Source organism: Abramis brama, assembly GCF_963993115.1.
Source record: "Abramis brama genome assembly, chromosome: 9".
NCBI classification, from domain to species: domain Eukaryota; kingdom Metazoa; phylum Chordata; class Actinopteri; order Cypriniformes; family Leuciscidae; genus Abramis; species Abramis brama.
The window spans coordinates 43,719,258-43,739,580 of NC_139971.1; the positions used below are offsets into that span (position 1 = coordinate 43,719,258).

At 36.9% G+C, this 20,323-nt stretch overlaps 1 protein-coding gene across 1 annotated transcript in view; it reads left to right on the plus strand.

The window, feature by feature from the left end:
• The window catches only part of hcn4 (hyperpolarization activated cyclic nucleotide-gated potassium channel 4), a gene marked incomplete at both ends in the record, with an annotated part of 87,980 nt that overhangs the window by 34,561 nt on the left and 33,096 nt on the right, over positions 1 to 20,323 (plus strand). The window contains 2 exons of the mRNA XM_084123493.1: positions 6,682 to 6,843; positions 11,729 to 11,947. Coding sequence (XP_083979619.1) covers positions 6,682 to 6,843; positions 11,729 to 11,947 — 381 coding nt within the window. The remainder of the gene's footprint in view (positions 1 to 6,681; positions 6,844 to 11,728; positions 11,948 to 20,323) is intronic.

Sequence of the window (20,323 nt, forward strand, 5' to 3'; positions counted from 1 at the left end):
ATTTAAATCATACAGTGAAAACTAAGCAGTGTTTATTTTTACATTTGATTATTCAGTTTCTGTTGTTTAATAACCCTAATGTAGGATAACCTGAACCCCTAAACCCTGTGGTTTACACTGATGTTACAATAACACTTCTTATATACAGTAAAACACTGATGTTCACTGTCAGAAGCTGTAGGGATGTTTTCTCGTCACAAAAAGAATGTGAAACACGCATGTAGGTTATATAATTTGAAATATGTTAAATTAAGATAATTTAAAGGATTAGTTCACTTTCAAAAAACGTTTTGCTGATAATTTACTCACCCCGATGTCATCCAAGATATCCATGTCTTTCTTTCTTCAGTGGAAAAGAAATTAAGGTTTTTGAGGAAAACATTCCAGGATTTTTCTCCATATAATGGACTTCAATGGCAACCAACTATTCCAATGTTCAAAGAAGGTTCAAATGTCCGTCTCAATGCAGCTTCAAAGTCTCGTCACGATCCCAGTCGAGAAATAAGGGTCTTATCTAGTGAAACGATTGGTCAATTTCTAAAAGAAATATATATATATATATATATATATACTTTTTAACCACAAATGCTCGTCTTGTACCATCTCTGAGATGTGCCACGCATTACGTCATCATGTTGGAAAGGTCACGAAAAAATAATAATAATAATAATAAATTAAAACAAAGATGTCGGACGATTTTGAAGTTGGAGGAGAAAATGAGATGGAGTTTTTCGCCCTTCCCTTCCTTTCTGAACCGGAGAACACGGACAAATAACTTAGATAGATGACATGACGCGTGACCTTTCCAACATAGACGCATTGCGTCGCACATCTCAGAGATGGCACACGACGAGCATTTGTGGTTAAAAAGTATATATATATATATATATATATATATATATATATATATATATATATATGTTTTTTTTTTTTTTAAATGGCCGATCATTTCGCTGGATAAGACTCTTATTTCTCGACTGGGATCGTGTCGAGACTTTGAAGCTGCATTGAGACGGACATTTGAACCTTCTTTGAACATTGGAATAGTTGGTTGCCATTGAAGTCCATTATATGGAGAGAAATCCTGGAATGTTTTCCTCAAAAACCTTAATTTCTTTTCGACTAATGAAAGAAAGACATGGATATCTTGGATGACATCGGGGTGAGTAAATTATCAGCAAACATTTTTTTGAAAGTGAACTAATCCTTTAAGTTTATTTTACACACTTTAAGCATTATCGTATCGCATATCGCATTATTTAACGAGTTACCGCATATCGCATTTTTCTTCAATATCGTGCAGCCCTAGTTGTGATGACGATGTTTCCTCTGGTATTTCTTTCATTCTTCACTCATTGATTCATTATCAGATCAGTTCATGAGCAGGTTTTGGTCCATCTGATTAGATTTAGTCTTTCTGCTTGTTTCTGTCTCTCTGATTTGTCCTCATCTTCATCAATCATCGCTGAGACGTTTGTTCAGTGCGTGAAGCTCTCATCATTAATGTGTCTCGTGTCAATTAGAGTCTCAGAGGCAGAGCGTCCATCAATCTGTGTGTAAGAGAAAGAGAAACTAGAAACGGCCTCTATAGTTTTTGTGATTTATACATTGGTCGATCTGTCCCTCACTGTTCGGATGAGACACATTAGTCTTCATTCCCCTGATTCACAATAATGACTTTATAATAAGCCCATATTAGAGAGGATTTCCACAATCTACCCAGAGCACTTCTCGTTTTAATTGCGCTTCAGTCTGTTTCCATTTCACATGCTAATTTATTATAGACAGACGGGAGAGAGAGCAAACAGTCCTTCGGCTGAGTCCAAAACCCCGGTGAGCCCCTGATGAGAAACCTCATACGACCTCCTTCTGCCTGAAATATGAAGCAATTACGAATATTGTAATTATATATTAATTTTAATATTATTACTGTGAAATATTATTTATCTATTTAATATATATAATAATAGAATCTTAATATATTTAAGCCAATTATTATATTTAATATATACGGTATACAATTTACATATCATTTAATTATATCATTTAATTATATAACTTAATATTAAAATGTATAATAAATTATATGTAAATTGTGATATACAATTGATGTAATTGTAAGTGTGTGTGTGTGTGTGTGTGAGTGTTTGTGTCTGTGTGTTTGTTTGTTTGTGTGTGTGTGTGTGTGTGTGTGTGTGTGTGTGTGTGTGTGTGTGTGTGTCTGGTTTCAGTGATTGTCACTTTTTGTTTTTATTCAGAGACTCTCGCACCCAGCGCAAGTGACTTGTACAGCGACGCATGTTTCATTCCTATTTCTCACCCGACGCACGCAGACTTTTCCCTCCACAGACGCACGTCGGTAAATTAGGGAATGAACTTGCGCTCCCGGGGGCGGTTCAGTGAAAAGAGGAGGCGTGTTCCAGCGCAAACGTTCCCTGGTGCTATTTTGCAGTTTCAGAAAACAATCCCGCCACAGACCAGGAGAAACCTCGTCTAAAGTCAGCGGCGCGTTCAGATGCTATTTTAAGGGCGAATGCTTGGCCATAATGTAGCGTGTGCACAACGCACACACACTTTGCTTCTCTCATCTACACACAGACGCAGCAGTTCACATTTTTGCAAATCATACATTATTACACAGAAAAATATTCCACACGAGGGAAATCATTGTTGTGTCCATGAAGATGTGAAAAAATAGGCATAAATCTAGCTTACACATTTACCCAAATTATCATACGCCTGTTTAACCGAAGCTAATCTGGGTGTGTTTCTCCATCCCCAATGTCACTTCTCTGTGTTTTACGGCCCTGACGAGAACGTCGGTCTCCTCGGCTGTGAACCGCTCCTGGCGCGCGTCTGGGAAATCCGCCGTTATAATAGCAATCCGCCATGGAACAAGCGCGCCTGCTCTTAAAGGGAATGTGAGATGACGCTCTGATTGGTTTATTTCACGTTACGCCCAAACCACACCTATGAGTAATGAAGCGACTTCAGACCAACACATTTTAGATTTGCGTCGGGCGCAAGAGTCATTTATCCCGCCGGTATAATAGCAACAGCGCCAGAGATCCGCCCACAAACTTACTTGCGTTTCACGTTTGATACTTGCATTTCAGATCGTTAAAATACGGCCCAATGTTTGTTTGTAATTTGTTTCTCATGGATTTCACCTGTGTCTTGTTTAGCTTCTCATTTAACCCTGTGTTTAATCTCAGTTTGTCAGGTTTTGTCTTTATATTGGATGCAAAGCTGCTGCATTTTTTTGTTTGTATCTGTTCTCACTCCTTCCATCATAGTGGATTATCTTCATGTTTCATTTCAATAAAAGCTGCAAACAGATCCAAGCCTCACCTCTTCCCTGCTAAACCGTGACTCTCTCATGGGTAATATAACTCCCAGTGAAATTTTATTGTAATTGTAAAACATAAAGACCGCTCAACGCTTAATCTTTTTTAAGCTTATCTTCTCTGAAGGTCTTGTGTCAGTATAAGCAACATCTGGATAAATGGTGCCATGACTTGATATTTTATCGTCTTCATGCAACCCAAGAGTCGATGACATGAATCAATATTCATTTATTGAGGTTTTTCCTTTTTATCATCTCAGTATTTGTCATTGGCCCCAAAGCTGAATGAAAATAGTGGCGTTAAATGTACAATCCTTCAGTTAGCATCATCGCTTTCATATGAGCCGTCCTTCTCGTTTCATCTCCATCATGTTCTGTGTCTCTCTCTGTGATGATGCAGCAGTAAATGCAGACGGTCGGTAATGAGGGTGACTTTTGCACGACGCTGCATGATTAATTCAGATGCTTTTTTTTTTACAGCTAGTTAATGTTACAGAGAGCCAATTATTTAATCCGACCTCATGCTGTTTCCCCGCGCTCAGAAAGAGCCAGAACCACGAGCGAAGCAATGCTCTGTGTCGTTACAGTGTCCTGGCACTGGAAACAGAGGATATGCATTGACGCCACTTTCCCACTTTAAAACAAACGATTATGAGTTTAAACTAAAGGTTGGACTCGATATAGTGTTTCTTACAACTTACCAAAGATCCAGTGATCATGGATATTGACATGCAGCAGGAATCATGTTATATGAGCCTGATTTCCACGCCGGGGAAAAACATAAAGCAAATTTGCCTGTGAACGCTTTATATAAATACAATATAGGTGTAAATCCATGTGATCACTCACTGTATATCAGTGTTATACATCATATTGTCCAGTACTAAAACTTGGGTAGTTTTTTTGTCAGTGTTTATTTAAAAACATCCAATTATGCAGAATATACGCTGGTAAATATTTAATTTATGAGTTGTCAATACAATATCTAACAATACAATATATAGTGTATGATTTTACCCCATAATTCAGCATATTGACACAAAATGAAAACTGTAAATCCAGCTTTCTCTGCCTGGATCCAGTTGTTTCTGTAATTTCATTTGCTTCTCTGTTCTGTATCTTTCGTCAGCCTGTGAAAATATACCTCAGATTTCTTGTCAAATCTAGTTGTATAATCAATCTCAAAGCTCTTTCCCGTTTTAGATGTGTTTTTCACGGTGTTCACGCTGAAAACAGATGCTGCCACTCAGTGTTTCTGCCACTCAGTGTGTGTAACCGCAGTCACTCCGGCCGACGGTGACGTCACATGCATACACACTATGGGCCCTATCTTACACCCGGCGCAGTGCAGCCCAACACAGTTTTCATTTTCATGTCTTGCACCGCATTGTTTAAATATGAATGCATTTGCGCCCATTTGTGCGCCCATGGGCTGCCGGTCTGAGAACGAGGTGTGTTCTGGTGCATTGTTGGAGCGTTGCTATTTTGAGGCAACAGAAATAGACTGAAACCTGGTCTAAAGTCAATGGCGCAATTATTATTATTTTTGTTATTTAAACAGCGTGTTAATCCTAAAACACACCCATTACTCATTAAGAGAATAGGGACAACCCTTTTAGACCAGGCACCGACCATTTCTCCCATCCTTAAACTAGCAAAAGTGGATTCGGACACGCACTAAGTGAACTTGCTCCCTGCGCTTTAGACCATGCGCTTAGATCATTAAAATAGGGCCCTGTAGTTACTAAAGAGAAACGTACAAACTATAATCACCATCTCAGTAATTGGTGGTCAAGGACGAGAGAGAGAGAGAGAGAGAGAGAGAGAGAGAGAGAGAGAGAGAGAGAGAGAGAGAGAGAGAGACTGTTCATGACTGGTTCTGATTTCTCGTTGCTCAATAACAATGGCATCATATGAGCACGCTCCTCTTACATAAGCTTTTAAAAGCTGTGTTTTAAAGGACTCGAGTGGTTTTTAATAAGCACTGGTGCAGTTAACAGCGCGTGCCGTGACTTCACTCACATTAAGTAGCTTTCAATTGTGGAGGCCATTAACACTTAACTGGACGTCCAGCTTCTCCAGAGGATTCTTACCATGAGGATCAGACAATCACTCACTCACACTCTCTCTCTCTCTCTCTCTCTCTCTCTCTCTCTCTCTCGCTCGCTCTCTCTCTCTGTCACTCAGAGCAGAACGGAAGGAGTCCAGACTTGTTCTGACCTGTTTTCAATTATTGAATTCACACACACACACACACACACACACACACACTCACTCTCTCTCTCTCTCTCTCTCTCTCTCTCTCACACACACACACACACACACACACTAAAACAGTCATTGTAGACTTGATTACTCGAGACTTGGATACTTGTATATTAAATCTGAAATGATCTGTAATATGATATATATATTTATTTAGATATATTAGTAATGGGCAAAAGTGACATCAGGAGTGGATATTTGTTTTTAATGACCGTACAAGTTCATTTAAAACATCAAAATATGAGGAATTTTTTTTTAAATGTTATTATAAATTATTATAAATTTTAAATATTAAAAAAAATTAAATGTCAAAGAAAAACAAAATACTAAACTTGGTTAAGGTGTTTATCTGACAACATTATTTGACAATATTGACTAAAAAGGCAAATTACAGCTAGAGGTTTTATTTTACTCTGTAAAAAAATGCATATAAACAAACAGCTCACATTGACTACATACTCAGTTATTAATATTTAGTTGGTTCTCTCTTATTTTTGCAAGTGTTTATAATTTCTTTGTATGACAGCCTGAACAAAAATGATGTTGGCACATTTTGCCATGTTTAACCAATAAAACAACTGACTCCAGCACAACTACACAATATGCTCTTTAACATATTACACAGAAATTTAATCATATTTTCAGCCAGTACTGTATTACAGCCAGTACTGTATACTGTATTATAGCCAGTACTGTATCAGCTGAATGAAGATTTTACCGTGGTGTTTGTCTGCCTTCACCAGTGCAAAATGTAAATTTACTTCCGACTGGTTGATTTAAAATGCAGCCATTTCAAATTAGGACTGTGTGGATAAAATATGTATATCACAATTATTTTTCTCATGATTGCATTGAGTATTTAGATTCTTGTATCTGTATTTTTAGTTGTACTTACCTGTGCATTCATATCATTCCTTACAGTTCAATTCATGAAGAATGCATGTCTGAGTTATTAAATGGTGTTTCTCAGTGTCATGCGTGATGCTCTGCCCTGTTTAAATGTCAGTGACATTCAGATTGAGCAATGTGTGTGTGTGACAGCTCATGTCCTCCTTCTCTGCCCTGTTCAGATTTTTCATATGACCTATGACCTGGCCAGTGCAATGGTGCGAATCGTGAACCTGATTGGGATGATGCTCCTGCTGTGTCACTGGGACGGGTGTCTGCAGTTCCTGGTGCCGATGCTGCAAGACTTCCCCGCCGACTGCTGGGTGTCCAAGAACAAGATGGTGGTGAGTGAGTGTGTGCACACACACTCCGTCTGTCATCGCTTCCCCTTTCAAAGCATGCACATGTTATGATTTACTTTTATTCTTTCGCAGATTGATCAGAGTATGCCGGTATGACAGTATATGTCATATGACTGTCATATTGTTGTATAATCGTTTTTTGAGTCTTTTGTTCTGAACTGTTTCATAATTATAATAATATTTAGCAATTTAGCATTATAATATAATATTAATATTAATATAAAAATGTAATTAATAACATAAAATTACAATGTTAGTATCAATATTCACATAATAATAACAAATACTACTACTACTAATAAAAATATTATTATTATTATTATTATTATTATCATAATTATTATTATTATTAATCTGATCTGTTGGTTTGTTTCCATCACAGTCCAAATATAAAGAGAAAATAATAAAATGAGATGAAGTATATATATATATATATATATATATATATATATATATATATATATATATATATACGTTATACAGTATATTTAATATTTAATTATAAATATTTTATTATTAATGCATTTTTATTATTATAAATATGTATTTTTTTCGATAGCAAAAATAAATATGTATTTTTTCCTGCGTCCTAGTTGAATTTAACCATTTCAAATTAGGACAAGGATACAATTATATATTGCAATTATTTTTGTACTGTACCTGTATTTTTATGTTTTGTTTACATTTATTTATGTGTGCATTCATATAATACCTTGCAATTCATGCCTTAGTCATTTTTAAACCTAAAAAAGTTGCATTCATCATTAAAAGTATTTAATTTTCTTGATTTACTATCTCAAAATAGGCATTACAACATGATTATTTAAATTTAAATATGAATAACCACTTATTATTATGTACTGTATCATACTATATGTAGGTTTCCATGATGTAAAATGACTCATATAATGATTCAGTATTGTGTGGACATCTCCTAGCAGAAGTGGTAAGTTACGGTGAGCTGTGTTATTGCGTAAGGCTGGTGAGTTAGAGAGGTGAAGTGTCACAGATTGTGGCTTTTCTCCAGCCTTAATTCGATATCCGTCTGGTATTGACAGTTCTCCAGTGAGCTGGGCTGTAATTCCCTTCTGTTTTTAGTCAAGAGGACATGCGAGTCTCCAGCGTCCAGAGAGAGAGGACAGTCCTGTTCCTGACGCCCATGAGATTTAGTTTCTTCGCTGAATGCCGGAGACCCGAGCCTCGACCCGATGAGTGTGAGGATGGCAGAAAAGTCCTCTCGGGATCCGTCGTGTATCGCTGGGGTTTATCGACGAGGCCTGTGGTGTTAATTGGGATAATTGGTGTTTTTTGTGATTGCCTACAGGCTGCATATACACTGCAGGTCTTGATGCACAATTCCGATTTACTGACTATATCCGATTTCTTTGACGACCCGCTTACATTTAAAGTGACCCGTATCCGATATTTGCATTTACACTATACACTGCCGAAACAACCCAATGTAGACGTTCTGACCCGGAAAAGGGAGGAAAACAGCGCGATATACAGATATACAGTGGATGCATTGCATATGCAGACAAGATGATTATCCAGTGTTTTGCTTTCCGCATTATTTTCAAAGGTCAGCAAAACATTGCTCTCGTAAGGCGGAGAGAAAAGAGGACGTTGGCCTTTTATGTGTCGCCACGAGCGCTTAAAGGGACGGTTCGGAGTAAAATCAACCAAGGGTCCTTTGCACCATGACCTCGAGCCAAACACCCCCATGAAGCCGTTTTTCCCTTGGTTGAACATTATTAAAGTTAGAGCTTATTTAGAGATATCAGCCGGATGTCTTAGTGCAGGCGCTAATGGATCCAAGGATGTATCTGGTAAATTACCCCTCTAATAATGCCCAGAATGGCACCAAACTTCTACAGTAAAACAAATAGGTTCTGTACTCATAAAACGAGGCATTGGAAAGTTTGTAAGTACATCAGGAGTTTATTTAAATAACACTTGCCTGATGGCTAATGCTACCGCTAACCCGGACGTCGACGTTGGGAAAAGCACGTAAAAGTCCTGGCAGAAAGCGATGCATAAGGATGTAGTGTAACGACGAATTATTATTTTTTCCGAAGTGTTGACAACTTAGTGTTAACTAATAATTGTTATAAACTGGTACTACCAAAAAAATATTAGTGCATTCCTGGAACTGGGCGTCGATAGTTTGATTATAAAGTATATTTGAGACTATATAGACTATATAGATCCGGTGATGCGAGACTATGTTTCTTTTCATGACACATTAACATTACAGTACCGAATGTCTCTTATCCTGAACATTGTATAAGCATTCGTATCATTGAACATAAGCACGAAAACGTCACATCCTTATGATTTTCCCGGCAAAAACTTCCTTCACATAAAGTCTACAGGCTTTCAACCTAGACAACCTAGGAAGTTTCTTTACTAGCTGTTCAAACTTTGGCAATACAAAAAGCAATTAATAAATGAAAATTTTCATATATCCCCTATAATGCAATACCTCACATTAACTAACAATAAGCAATACATTTTTACACAGTATTTATTTATCTTATCATTAACTGATACAACTTGTAATTTGAATGATGTAATAGTAATTGTTGAAATTATAATTAACAAAGATTAATAAATGATTTAGAAGTATTTTTATTGTAGGTTCATGTTAACAAATGTGTTACCGTAAAGTGTAACCATTTTAAGAGTCCAATAGTGGCCAAAAGTGATGTTCTGCCTAGGAAAATTGACATATTTACCCTTTATTTTAATAAATAAAAAATTTGTGAAAGATTGTGTGCTTGAGTCAATTGATAATAACGCAATGAAACATGCCAAATTGTGCTACATAAATTTTGACCAGACTGTCACACAAAGAAATTATGAACACATGCAAAAATTAGAGAGAAACCAGCAAAATATTCATAACAGATTTTCTTTGGTCAATGTGAGCTTCTTCTGTGAGTTTTTTGTCTTTCTATGCATTTTTTGCATAGTAAAATAAAAATGTATTGCTGTAGTTTGCCTTTTTTGCCAAAAAAAAAACAAGTTAATGTTTAGTTTTTTCCGTATTTGAATTATTTATCAAATATTTCCCTCATATTTTGATCATTTTATCGTACTTGTAAGCTCTTAAAAAACGTATCCCAGACGTCACTTTTGCCCTTTACACTGAGGTACAAATGATGATTCTTAGTATTTTAAATGCACATGTATTAAAGTAAAATAGTGGCACACTGTATCTTTTCAAATTCACTTTTGACGCCCGCAGCTCCTTTACGTTGTCAGATCCAGCTATTCCAGTGACGGGGCTGTCATTATGAAACGGTATGATCTTTTTCCTCTTTTTGGAGCGCTGTAATAAGCTGTCGCTCTCTCAGGATTGAGCCTCTATAGAAATGAGTCTGAAAGCAATCTGGACATGTCACATCAGACGGAGCCAATATTGATTCCTCACGGACTCGCACACACATCCACAGGACAAGGGCAATTTATTCACTATTTTAGAAGCACACAGAAATTCACATCTTTCTAAATAGCTGACCCACTTTTCTGCAGCTCTCTCGCATTTCTCTTTTCCGGCCTCGTTCGTACATATTTTCATTTTATGTCACTGTGTTTTCTGTTTTCTCCCAGCCCAAACTCTCAGGAGTCAATCTGGATTCATATTCATGAAGTCACTGGAAGTGTTTCAACTTTCTGTTTCAATGCATGCAGCTGAAAAGATTATACCTTAATATTTTTCAGCCTTTGGATGATATTGGATGTATATCTTTATTTATGCACACAAAAGGCCAGATTTACCAACAGCTCACTGTGTTAACATATCGCTAACATGTTTTAGCATGTTGTTTACATAATTTAACACATTGATAATGTGTTTTGCTAACATGGTTTAGCACATTGCTATCATGAATAAGCATGTTACAACATGTTGCTTGCTTGAATTAGCACATTGCTAGCATGTTTTAACACAATGTTAACATTAATTAGCATGTTGCTAGCATTAATTAACACAATGCTACAAGAATTAGCATGTTTTGCACATTGCTAGCATGAATTAACATGTTTTAACACATTGCTAGCATGTATTTGCAAATTTCTAGGATGTTTTAATACATTACTAGCATGAATTAACATGTTTTAACACATTGCTATCACTGAATTAGCCAATTGCTAGCATGTTTTAGCATTTTGCTAACATGTTTTAAATTTTGGTTAGCATGATTTAACATGTTCCAAACATGTTTCTAACACGAATTAGCACATTGCTAACATGTTTTGACACAATTCTAACATTAATTAGCATGTTGTTACCGTTAATTAACACAAAGTGCTAGCATGAATTAGCATGTTTTAACACATTACTAGCATGTATTACCAATTTTGCTAGCATGTCTTAGCACTTTGCTAACATTAATTAGCATGTTGCTAGCATGTTTCAGCATGTTGCTAACATGTTTTAACACATTGTTACCATGATTTAACACATTAACACATTTAGAAATTTGGTTAGCATGATTTAGCATGTCTGAACTCTGTGCTAACATTAATTAGCATGTTGTTAGCATGTTTCAGCATGTTGCTAACATGTTTTGACATTTGGTTAACATGATTTAGCATGACATTGCTAGCATATTTCTAACATGAATTAGCACATTGCTAGCTTGTCCTAAGCTAGTTGCTAGGCTTTGCTAGCGATTGATAGAGACAGACAGACAGATAGATAGATATATAGGTACAGACAGTAGATAGATAGATACATAGATCAAAGTCAATGTGAGTATATCATGAATATTAACTTTATCACTACATAAACATGGTATAGATCTATAAGGTGGACTTAAAGTGTTTGTGATGGTCTCTCGCTCTCTCTCTCTCCTCTCAGAACGACACGTGGGGTCAGCAGTATTCCTACGCTCTCTTCAAGGCCATGAGCCACATGCTGTGTATCGGATATGGCATGTACCCGCCCGTCGGCATGACAGACGTGTGGCTGACCATCCTCAGCATGATCGTGGGCGCCACGTGCTACGCCATGTTTGTTGGCCACGCCACGGCGCTGATCCAGTCGCTGGACTCCTCGCGCAGGCAATATCAGGAGAAGGTGAGTGACGACCAGCTGGTTAACATAATGAAGAAATCACAAAAACAGCGGGGGAAGCTTCCTGTGAAGGTGGTGCATTATGGGATCGGCATCTGTCGTCGTGGTGAGCGGACGGCGGGGACTGTTGCGCGTGAGAATGATGTGTGAATTATGAGTGAAGTGTGCAATTTCTACATCTGTTGTGGTGGCAAAACAATGGCAAAAATAACCTGACTTTTAATGGTATTTGCCTATGTAACTGTCAAAAGCACAATGCAAGGGTGGTTTCCAGGTCGTTGATGGGTGGTAGCCAGGGTTTCCAGGGTGTTGCTAGGTGGTTGCTATGTAGTGACACCAAAGTACATTTCTGAAGATAACGCTAAAATATTGTAGGTGGTTTCTGGGGAGTTGCTAAGTGGTTGCTAGGGTGTTCTGGGTGGTTTCTAGGGCATTGCTAGGTGGTAGCCAGGGTGTTGTGGGTGGTTGGTATGTAGTGACACCAAAGTAAATTGTTGAAGATAACTCTAAAATGTTGTAGGTGTTTTCCAGGGAGATGCTAGGTGGTTGCTAGGGTGTTGCTAGTTGGTTGTTATGCTGTAGAGCAAAAAGTGATTTGTTAAAATGTTAATGGGGTTTTCCCATGCAAATGTCATGACCATGATGCTGGAGTGTTCTGGGTATTTTCCAAGGAATTGATAGGGTGATCTTGTTTGTTTCCAGGGACCTGCTAGGTGGTTGCTATGCAGTGACAACCAAAGTTAATTTTTGAAGATAGTCCGAGAATGTTGTAGGTGGTTTCCAGGGAGTAGCTAGGTTGTTGCTAGGGTGATTTTGTTGGTTTCCAGAGAGCTGCTAGGTGGTTGCTATGTAGTTACAACTATAGTTCATTTTTGAAGATAACGCTAGAATGTTGTTGGTGGTTTCCAGGCAGTAGCTAGGTTGTTGCTAGGGTCTTCTGGGTGGTTTCCAGGGCATTGCTAGTTGGTTGTTATGCAGTGGAACAAATAGATTTGTAAAAAAAAAAATAACTAGATTTTAAAAAAAGAGTTGCTAGGGTGATCTTGTTGGTTTCCAGGGAGTTGCTAGGTGGTTGCAATGTAGTGACAACCACAGTTCATTTTTGAAGATAATGCTAGGGTGTTGTAGTCATTGTCCAGAAAGTTGCTAGTTGTTTGCTAGGGCATTCTGGGTGGTTTCCAGGGCCTTTAAAGTTTTTTGCTAATATGAAGTAGATCAAAAAGTAAAAATACCTTAAAAATACCTAGATTTTAAATATGTTAAAAGTGTTTGCTCATGCAAATGTCACAACCATGATACTAGGGTGTTCTGGGAGGTTTCCAGGGAGTTGCTTAGGTGGTTGCTATGTAGTGACACCAAAGTTAATCCTTAAAGATAACACTAGGGCATTGTAGGTGGTTTCCAGGGAGTAGCTAGGTTGTTGCTAAGGTGTTCTGGGTGGTTTCCAGGGCCTTGCTAGATGGTTACCATGCAGTGGAACAGAAAGTGAATCTTAAAAAAAAAACTAGATAATAAAAATGTTAATGGTCTTTGCTCATGCAAATGTCACAACCATGATATGAGGGTGTTGTGGAATAGTTTCCAGGGGGTTGCTATGATGTTTTGGTTGATTTCCAGGGAGTTGCTACAGTGTTTCGGGTGGTTTCCAGGGGGTTGTTTAGATAGTTTGTATGTAGTAACACCAAAGTTAATCTTTGAAGATAACGCTAGGGTGTTGTAGGTGGTTTCCAGGGAGTATCTAGGTTGTTGCTAGGGTGTTCTGGGTGGTTTCCAGGGCATTGCTAGGTGGTTACTATGCAGTGTAAAAAGAAAGTGAATTATTGTGAAAAATGTCACAACCATGATATGAGGGTGTTGTGGATAGTCTCCAGGGGGTTGCTAGGTGGTTGCTATGTAGTGACACCAAAGTTAATTATGAAAATAACTAGATTTAAAAAAAATGTAATGTGTTTGCCCATGAAAAAGTCACAACCGTGTTGTTAGGTGGTTTTGCAAGGTAGCTCTTATTATCAGAACAGAATATATAGTGAAATCTACAGAACCGACCAGCCAAACCAGTTGAAACTGTGAGGGTAAAACAGGATATTCATGAAGCTTGGAAGCAAGAAAATCTGTGAAGGAAGAAAGTCAATTATGTGGAATATGAGTGTGTGGAGAAAAACAGTCCAGCTGGATGACAGCGTGACACTTCTAAACTCATCTTAGCTTGCTAACGTGATTACCACAGTTCCTGCCGGCTACTTTAATTCACAATAATGGACTTATAACGGACCATAAACAACCAACTCGAGAGCACAGATATTAATATTCGCTTGCAGAGAGCTTTAGCTCTGATGATTGAAATTAAATACAGAATGGCTTTTTGAAACGAACCCAAACGGATGTGCGTCATCCTGCAGCTTTGTGCTCCAGACATCAGAATCTAGTTGTTTTAGTAGTTGCACGTGTATAGTGTCCCAGACAGTGTTGGGGGTAACTCATTACAAGTAACTTGAGTTATGTAATCAGATTACTTTTTCAAGTAACTAGTAAAGTAATGCATTACTTTTAAAATGTACAAAAAATATATATATCTGAGTTACTTTTTCCAATAAGTAACGCTAGTTACTTTTTTTCCCATTTATTGATTAAATTAAACCACAAGCATAAATGACTTTTGATTTTTTTTTTTTTTTTTTGTACTTTAAAAAAAAAAATGTATTGGTCAAGTAAGTGTCAAACTTTCTTCTTCTTCATCCTTTTCTTCCATTATCAAGAAATGGCAGCACAGCCAAAAGGTTTGTTTGAGCTGCATCTTTACTGTACATGCGTGAATTTACATTTCCTTCAGCCTGAGGCTTATTATTTAATTTTTGGTGTGAAAGGGTCTTTACATTTTTCCAAAAAGAGAACATTTTTGTCTCTTCACGTGTCTGTCAAAAATGACAGATTATTATTTTTTTTATTTAAATTAAATGAATGTACTATATTTTAGTTCGATACTGTTTTTTATTTAATATTTTGTATTTTTAGGGGATTTTATGGTACTGAATGTAAAAAAAGTTACAGAATTTTACGTTTATTGTTATGAAAAATGTGCAAAACTACTATTTTCAATTTTTATATGAAATATATATTTTCAAAAAAACAGTTTTACTCTAAAACTGTGAGAAAATCAAAGCCATAAATCTAAACAAGTTCTGATAAAAATTTGAGCCTGATATCTCAAAAAATTAGCTTTCAGTAAGATTTTATTTGGCCGCAGTACTAAAAGTTTTCACTAGATGGAATGACTGTTTATTTCAGGACCATTTAACCTGTTCGAATCATGTCCATGATTTTTTTGTGTGTGTGTGTGTTCACATAGCAAGTGCCAAAACCTTAACAAACAAAAAACAAACAAAAAAAACAAACAAATGTAAATATTTTCGGTCAGCAATGACCAAAGAGCACCAGAGGGGGAGTAACGCAATATTGTAATGCATTACTTTTCAAAGTAGCTTTCCCCAACACTGGTCCCGTATCAGTTGTTGACCTCGGCTCACTCGTGGTCCAGTGCGCCAGGCGGGTCCCTTCCCTGATGCCCACCTCACCGTGGGCACATCAACATGTGGTGCTCCATCTGTTGAGAGACTGAGGGACGGAAACAGTGAGAAGCACAGAGATGGAGAACATATAAAAAAGGGGAAAGAGAAGATCAAAAGGAACATTCAGGCTTATTAGAGTCTGAGTTGTCCTTGTAAAGGTTTTTGGGTGGTTGCTAGGGCGTTTCTAGGTGGTGGGAAAGATCTGAGTGTAGATGCTATGTAGGGCCAAAATAAAAGTTCAGAAAATTATCGACAGATACACACACAAACGCAAGCCGGCAAAATAGGTTCAGCTTGAATAAATTGTGACTGAAGTATGTTACTATTGTACAGTAGAATTTACTTCTCAAAAGTAATAATAACAACAACAATAATAATACAGTTTATTAAAACATTAATTTTTAGTTTTTCATCCACGTTTTAATTTTGAATCTAAACCTCTGTTGTGCAGCAGGCATTTTTATGCAGTTTTATGCATTTTATTCATTTGATTACCACCGTTTTTTTATAATAAAATTGTTTTAATCATAAACCAGAATCCAACACAGAATTTCTGACTATAATTTCTAAATATTATTAAAATTTGAATAAATTAAATCATAAAGCACAGAATCCAAAATTAAAAACGAGCAACACAGAATTCCCGATTTCAGACACTAATGTTGTTTAACATTTTTAAATCTTGTTAAATTGTTGAGGTTTTATTAATTCAATTTATTAGACATCTTTTTGGATTATTAAAATTTAATTACACCATTAAAGTGGAATCTGATCACTGAGCCCTAAATGTGTGCAATAGTAAAAGACGGACGAAAAGCACAAACACACATGAAGAGTGAGCTGGGATGCCCTTCGAGAGAGGATGATGGGAAATCATGAGTGTGAGAATTACATCAACCTCTTGACTTTTTCAGGAAATTGTTTTTGTCTCATAAGGGTAAAGACACGGAGAGTCGAGTGAATGAGAACGGAGTGAGATTATGTGACGGCCGTCCTGACCTCAGCGAGTGTGAATGAAACTCGCTGTCCTTTAAACTTCTGAAGGGAAATTTCTATTTGGCTCTGTCAGGATTATGTGAGAATGCAGATGAGAAATACTTTAAAGGGGTGGTATAATGCCCTTTACACAAGATGTAAAATAAGTCTCTGATGTCCCCAAAGTGTGTGTGTGAAGTTTTAGCTCAAAATACCCCACAGATATTTTTATATAGCATGTTAAAATTGTCGCTTTTTGAGGGTGAGCAAAAACACACCGTTTTTGTGTGTGTCCCTTTAAATGCAAATGAGCTGCTGCTCCCGGCACAGGGGGCGGAGCTTCAAGAGCTTGTGTCATTTTACCTCACACAGAAAGGCACTGAAAACTTCAAAATCTTTTAGCCTTTTATGTTTAAACCGGATTCAGACAATGATGGAGAGACTCGAGAAGAAGTGACAACATGTAGAAGCAACAGGACATTTCTGAATGGTTAGTTGATGAATTTATGTATCTGATGTGTAGTTATCTTCTAGTCATTGATTAGCATATTTTGCCTTGATAATCTATAAATCATGTTCAGGGGGCGGGGTTTATGTAAATTTTAGGGTTTGTGATGTCACTAACCCGGGAGGAATGTGGTGTAGTCTCTACCAGCCGTTTGTTGTAGTCCTTAAAAAGCGATTTCTTTAAAAGCAAATATCTCCCTTTGCTTTGAACTTTGAGCGTTGTAACTTTGCAGATGTTGTTTATGCTCAAACAGCAACATTACACACTAACTAAAGTTAGAAAAGTGAAATCATATTCAACCACCCCTTTAATAATGAAGATGTGACAGGTGATTTTGAGTACATGCTGCATTTATTTTAAGTTCATGCATCTCAGAACCGAACACTTTGCTCCTCATTAAGTCTGAGATGTTAAACAGATCTCATGTGTGATTTCGGATCGGTGTGTTTACACTCTGACTGGAATAAGAAAGCAGACGAGATGCATTTTCAACATCTCCAGGCACTGTGTGAATAACGGCATTATGTTTTTCTGCTGACTGTGATCTAAACACTGACACAAATGCTGTTCTGTGATGCATGGCATACAGATCATTTCTTTAAAATCTCTCTCCTTCAATCCTGTTCTTATATTAGATATTCATGCGGTGGGAACGGAGCATTTGGCTTATGACTGGTTCAGGTTGTGTGATACTTCACTGTGAATCTTTAATGCCTAAAGCTTATGTATTCACTGTAGGAGCGGCACGGCACGGCTTATTCAAACCGTTTGGGGAGATTGTGAGATTTCTTGATTTGAAGATGACGTAAAATCACAGAAGTCCTACTAGTTTAATGGCCTATCCAATATATAACAATATTTGTTTTGCATTATATCTGAGGACATTATGAGAAAACATTTGCTGTGGCGGTATTAAGGTTTGAGGGGGAAGCACGATTAAAGATTCAATGGAAATGGATTATTTGTCGTTAATGATTTGATCAATATCTGTGACAGGCTGATTAATCAATTTCAGTGCAAATGTACATACACTTGGGGTCAAAAAGTTTGAACAATTAAGATTTTTGGTAATTTTAATGCTCACCAAGGCTGCATTTATTTGATCAAACAAAATCAGCTGTTGTCTATGTGAATATATAGTAAAATGTAATTTATTCCTGTGAATTTTCAGCATCATTACTCCAGTCTTCAGTGTCACGTCACATAGGCTAAATAAATAAAACAAATTAGTAGTGCTGTCAAATGAATTAATTGCGATTCATTGCATCTAACATGAAACTTGTGAAGTCACAAAAAAATGATCTGATTACTCGATTAATCGTAAAAATAATCGTCTGATTACTCGATTACTGAAATATTCCATGATAAATAGACCGATATATATATATATATATTTTTTTTTTTATATATATTATTATTATTATCTTGGATATTATTTATTATTTATCTATTTATTTATCTTGGAATATTTTGGTAATCGAGTAATTGGAAGATTATTTTGACGATTAATCGAGTACTCAGATCGTTTTTTGTGACTTCACAATAGCACTATGCTATAATATGTTTATAATATGTTTTAATATATTGTCCAGTCTTTAAAAACGAATCTAATAATGCGGTTCATGGATTCCCGTCCGTGGAATGCGCCACTTCCGGTATTTTCCCGATTCATCAACACGAGTATTTCTTTAAATCAAGTACTCGAATTTAATCGAGGAATCGTGACAGCCCTAACATTTACAAAGTTTTATGTTAGATGCGATTAATCATGATAAATCGATTTGAAAGCACTCATTTTTAAAGTAATTACAGTAGAAAACTGTTATTTTAAAATTGTAATAATATTACACTGTTTTTAGTATATTTTATCAAATAAATGTAGCATTGGTGAGTATAAGAGATATATCCTCAAACTTTTGAACGTCAGTGTAGTTAGTTAAACTGGTTAGTGAATACAAGGCTGGTTAGTTAACTTTTTTATGCCATCTCTTCCTCATGCAGGGCTGAAATAACAAACGCAAAAGTGGTGCAACTGTTCCGATAATTAGTGATTGTTCCCATTAAATTCGTCATCTGGTTTAGAAGAATTTGACAATCTCATTCATCCTAATAATGAGTCAGCACTCGCTCTGTCCTGGTACGTCTCGTCTCATCTCGTCTCGTGTGTTGGCCTGCTTTCTGAGATTCAGAACTGCCAAGTGGGTTAACCAGCCATTTGGTCTCCCGGTTTCGGGACAGACGGGTCAAACGGCTGTCGGGTTAATGCGCCGGCCGTCCCACGGAAACCTGATCCCATGGCAATGCAACTCGCCATTCATCGTGTGCCAGACGCCTCGAGCCAGGCGTCCCGTAGAGGAGACGTTAACACCGTAAACACGGATTAATCTGGAGGAGAGTGTGTCCGTTCTGTTCCATGTCTGATTTAATCACAGTTTAAAAAAGTGATTATTTTCATCCCACTAAGAGAAACAATGTGAAGACCGTTCACAATAGACCGTTAAGTCACTCACTGGTTTGATTTGCTGGCATATAGACAGAGATCATCTGACTGTACATGAATCATTACATATCAGCAATCACTGGTCACAGATCAGGCATTAGAATTAACAGTTGTGGCATTCCTGTCGAGTCATGTGACCCTGTGTCACGAGTCGCATGGGTATATTTGTTATATATTGTATGGGTCAAAATTATCGATTTTTCTTTAATGCCAAAAATCATTCGGATATTAAGTAAAGATCATGTTCCATGAAGGTATTTTGTAATTTTCCTACTGTAAATATATAAAACATGTATTTCTGTGAGTGAATGCAGCACAATCGCCAACATAAATGAACAACTTTAAAGGAGATTTTCTCAATGTTTCGATTTTTTTGCACCCTCAGATTCCAGATTTTCAATAATTGTATCTCAGCCAAATATTGTCCTATCCTAACAATCCATACATCAATGGAAAGCTTATTTAATCAGCGTTATATGATGTATAAATCTCAATTTAAAAAAATTGACCCTAGTGACTGGTTTTGTGGTCCAGGTTCACATATAGCCTGTGCCAGAATTGCGACTGTTTTACCACAGACTCCACAGTGAAACGAACCGCATACAAATAAATAATGCTCAACTGAGACATTCACACTGTTGAATATAAATAAAATAACCCACATTCCAGGACGAGTCGTTCGCTGAGCTTGGAAACAATAAAGGTTGTTTTTGAAATAACAAAGAAGTTTTCAGTTCTGAAACGTACAGGATGTTCTTATACGATTACCCCTTATATGTAAGAAGCTCAAAGAACATTTGATTTCTCAGTTCATGTTCTCACAACATTTT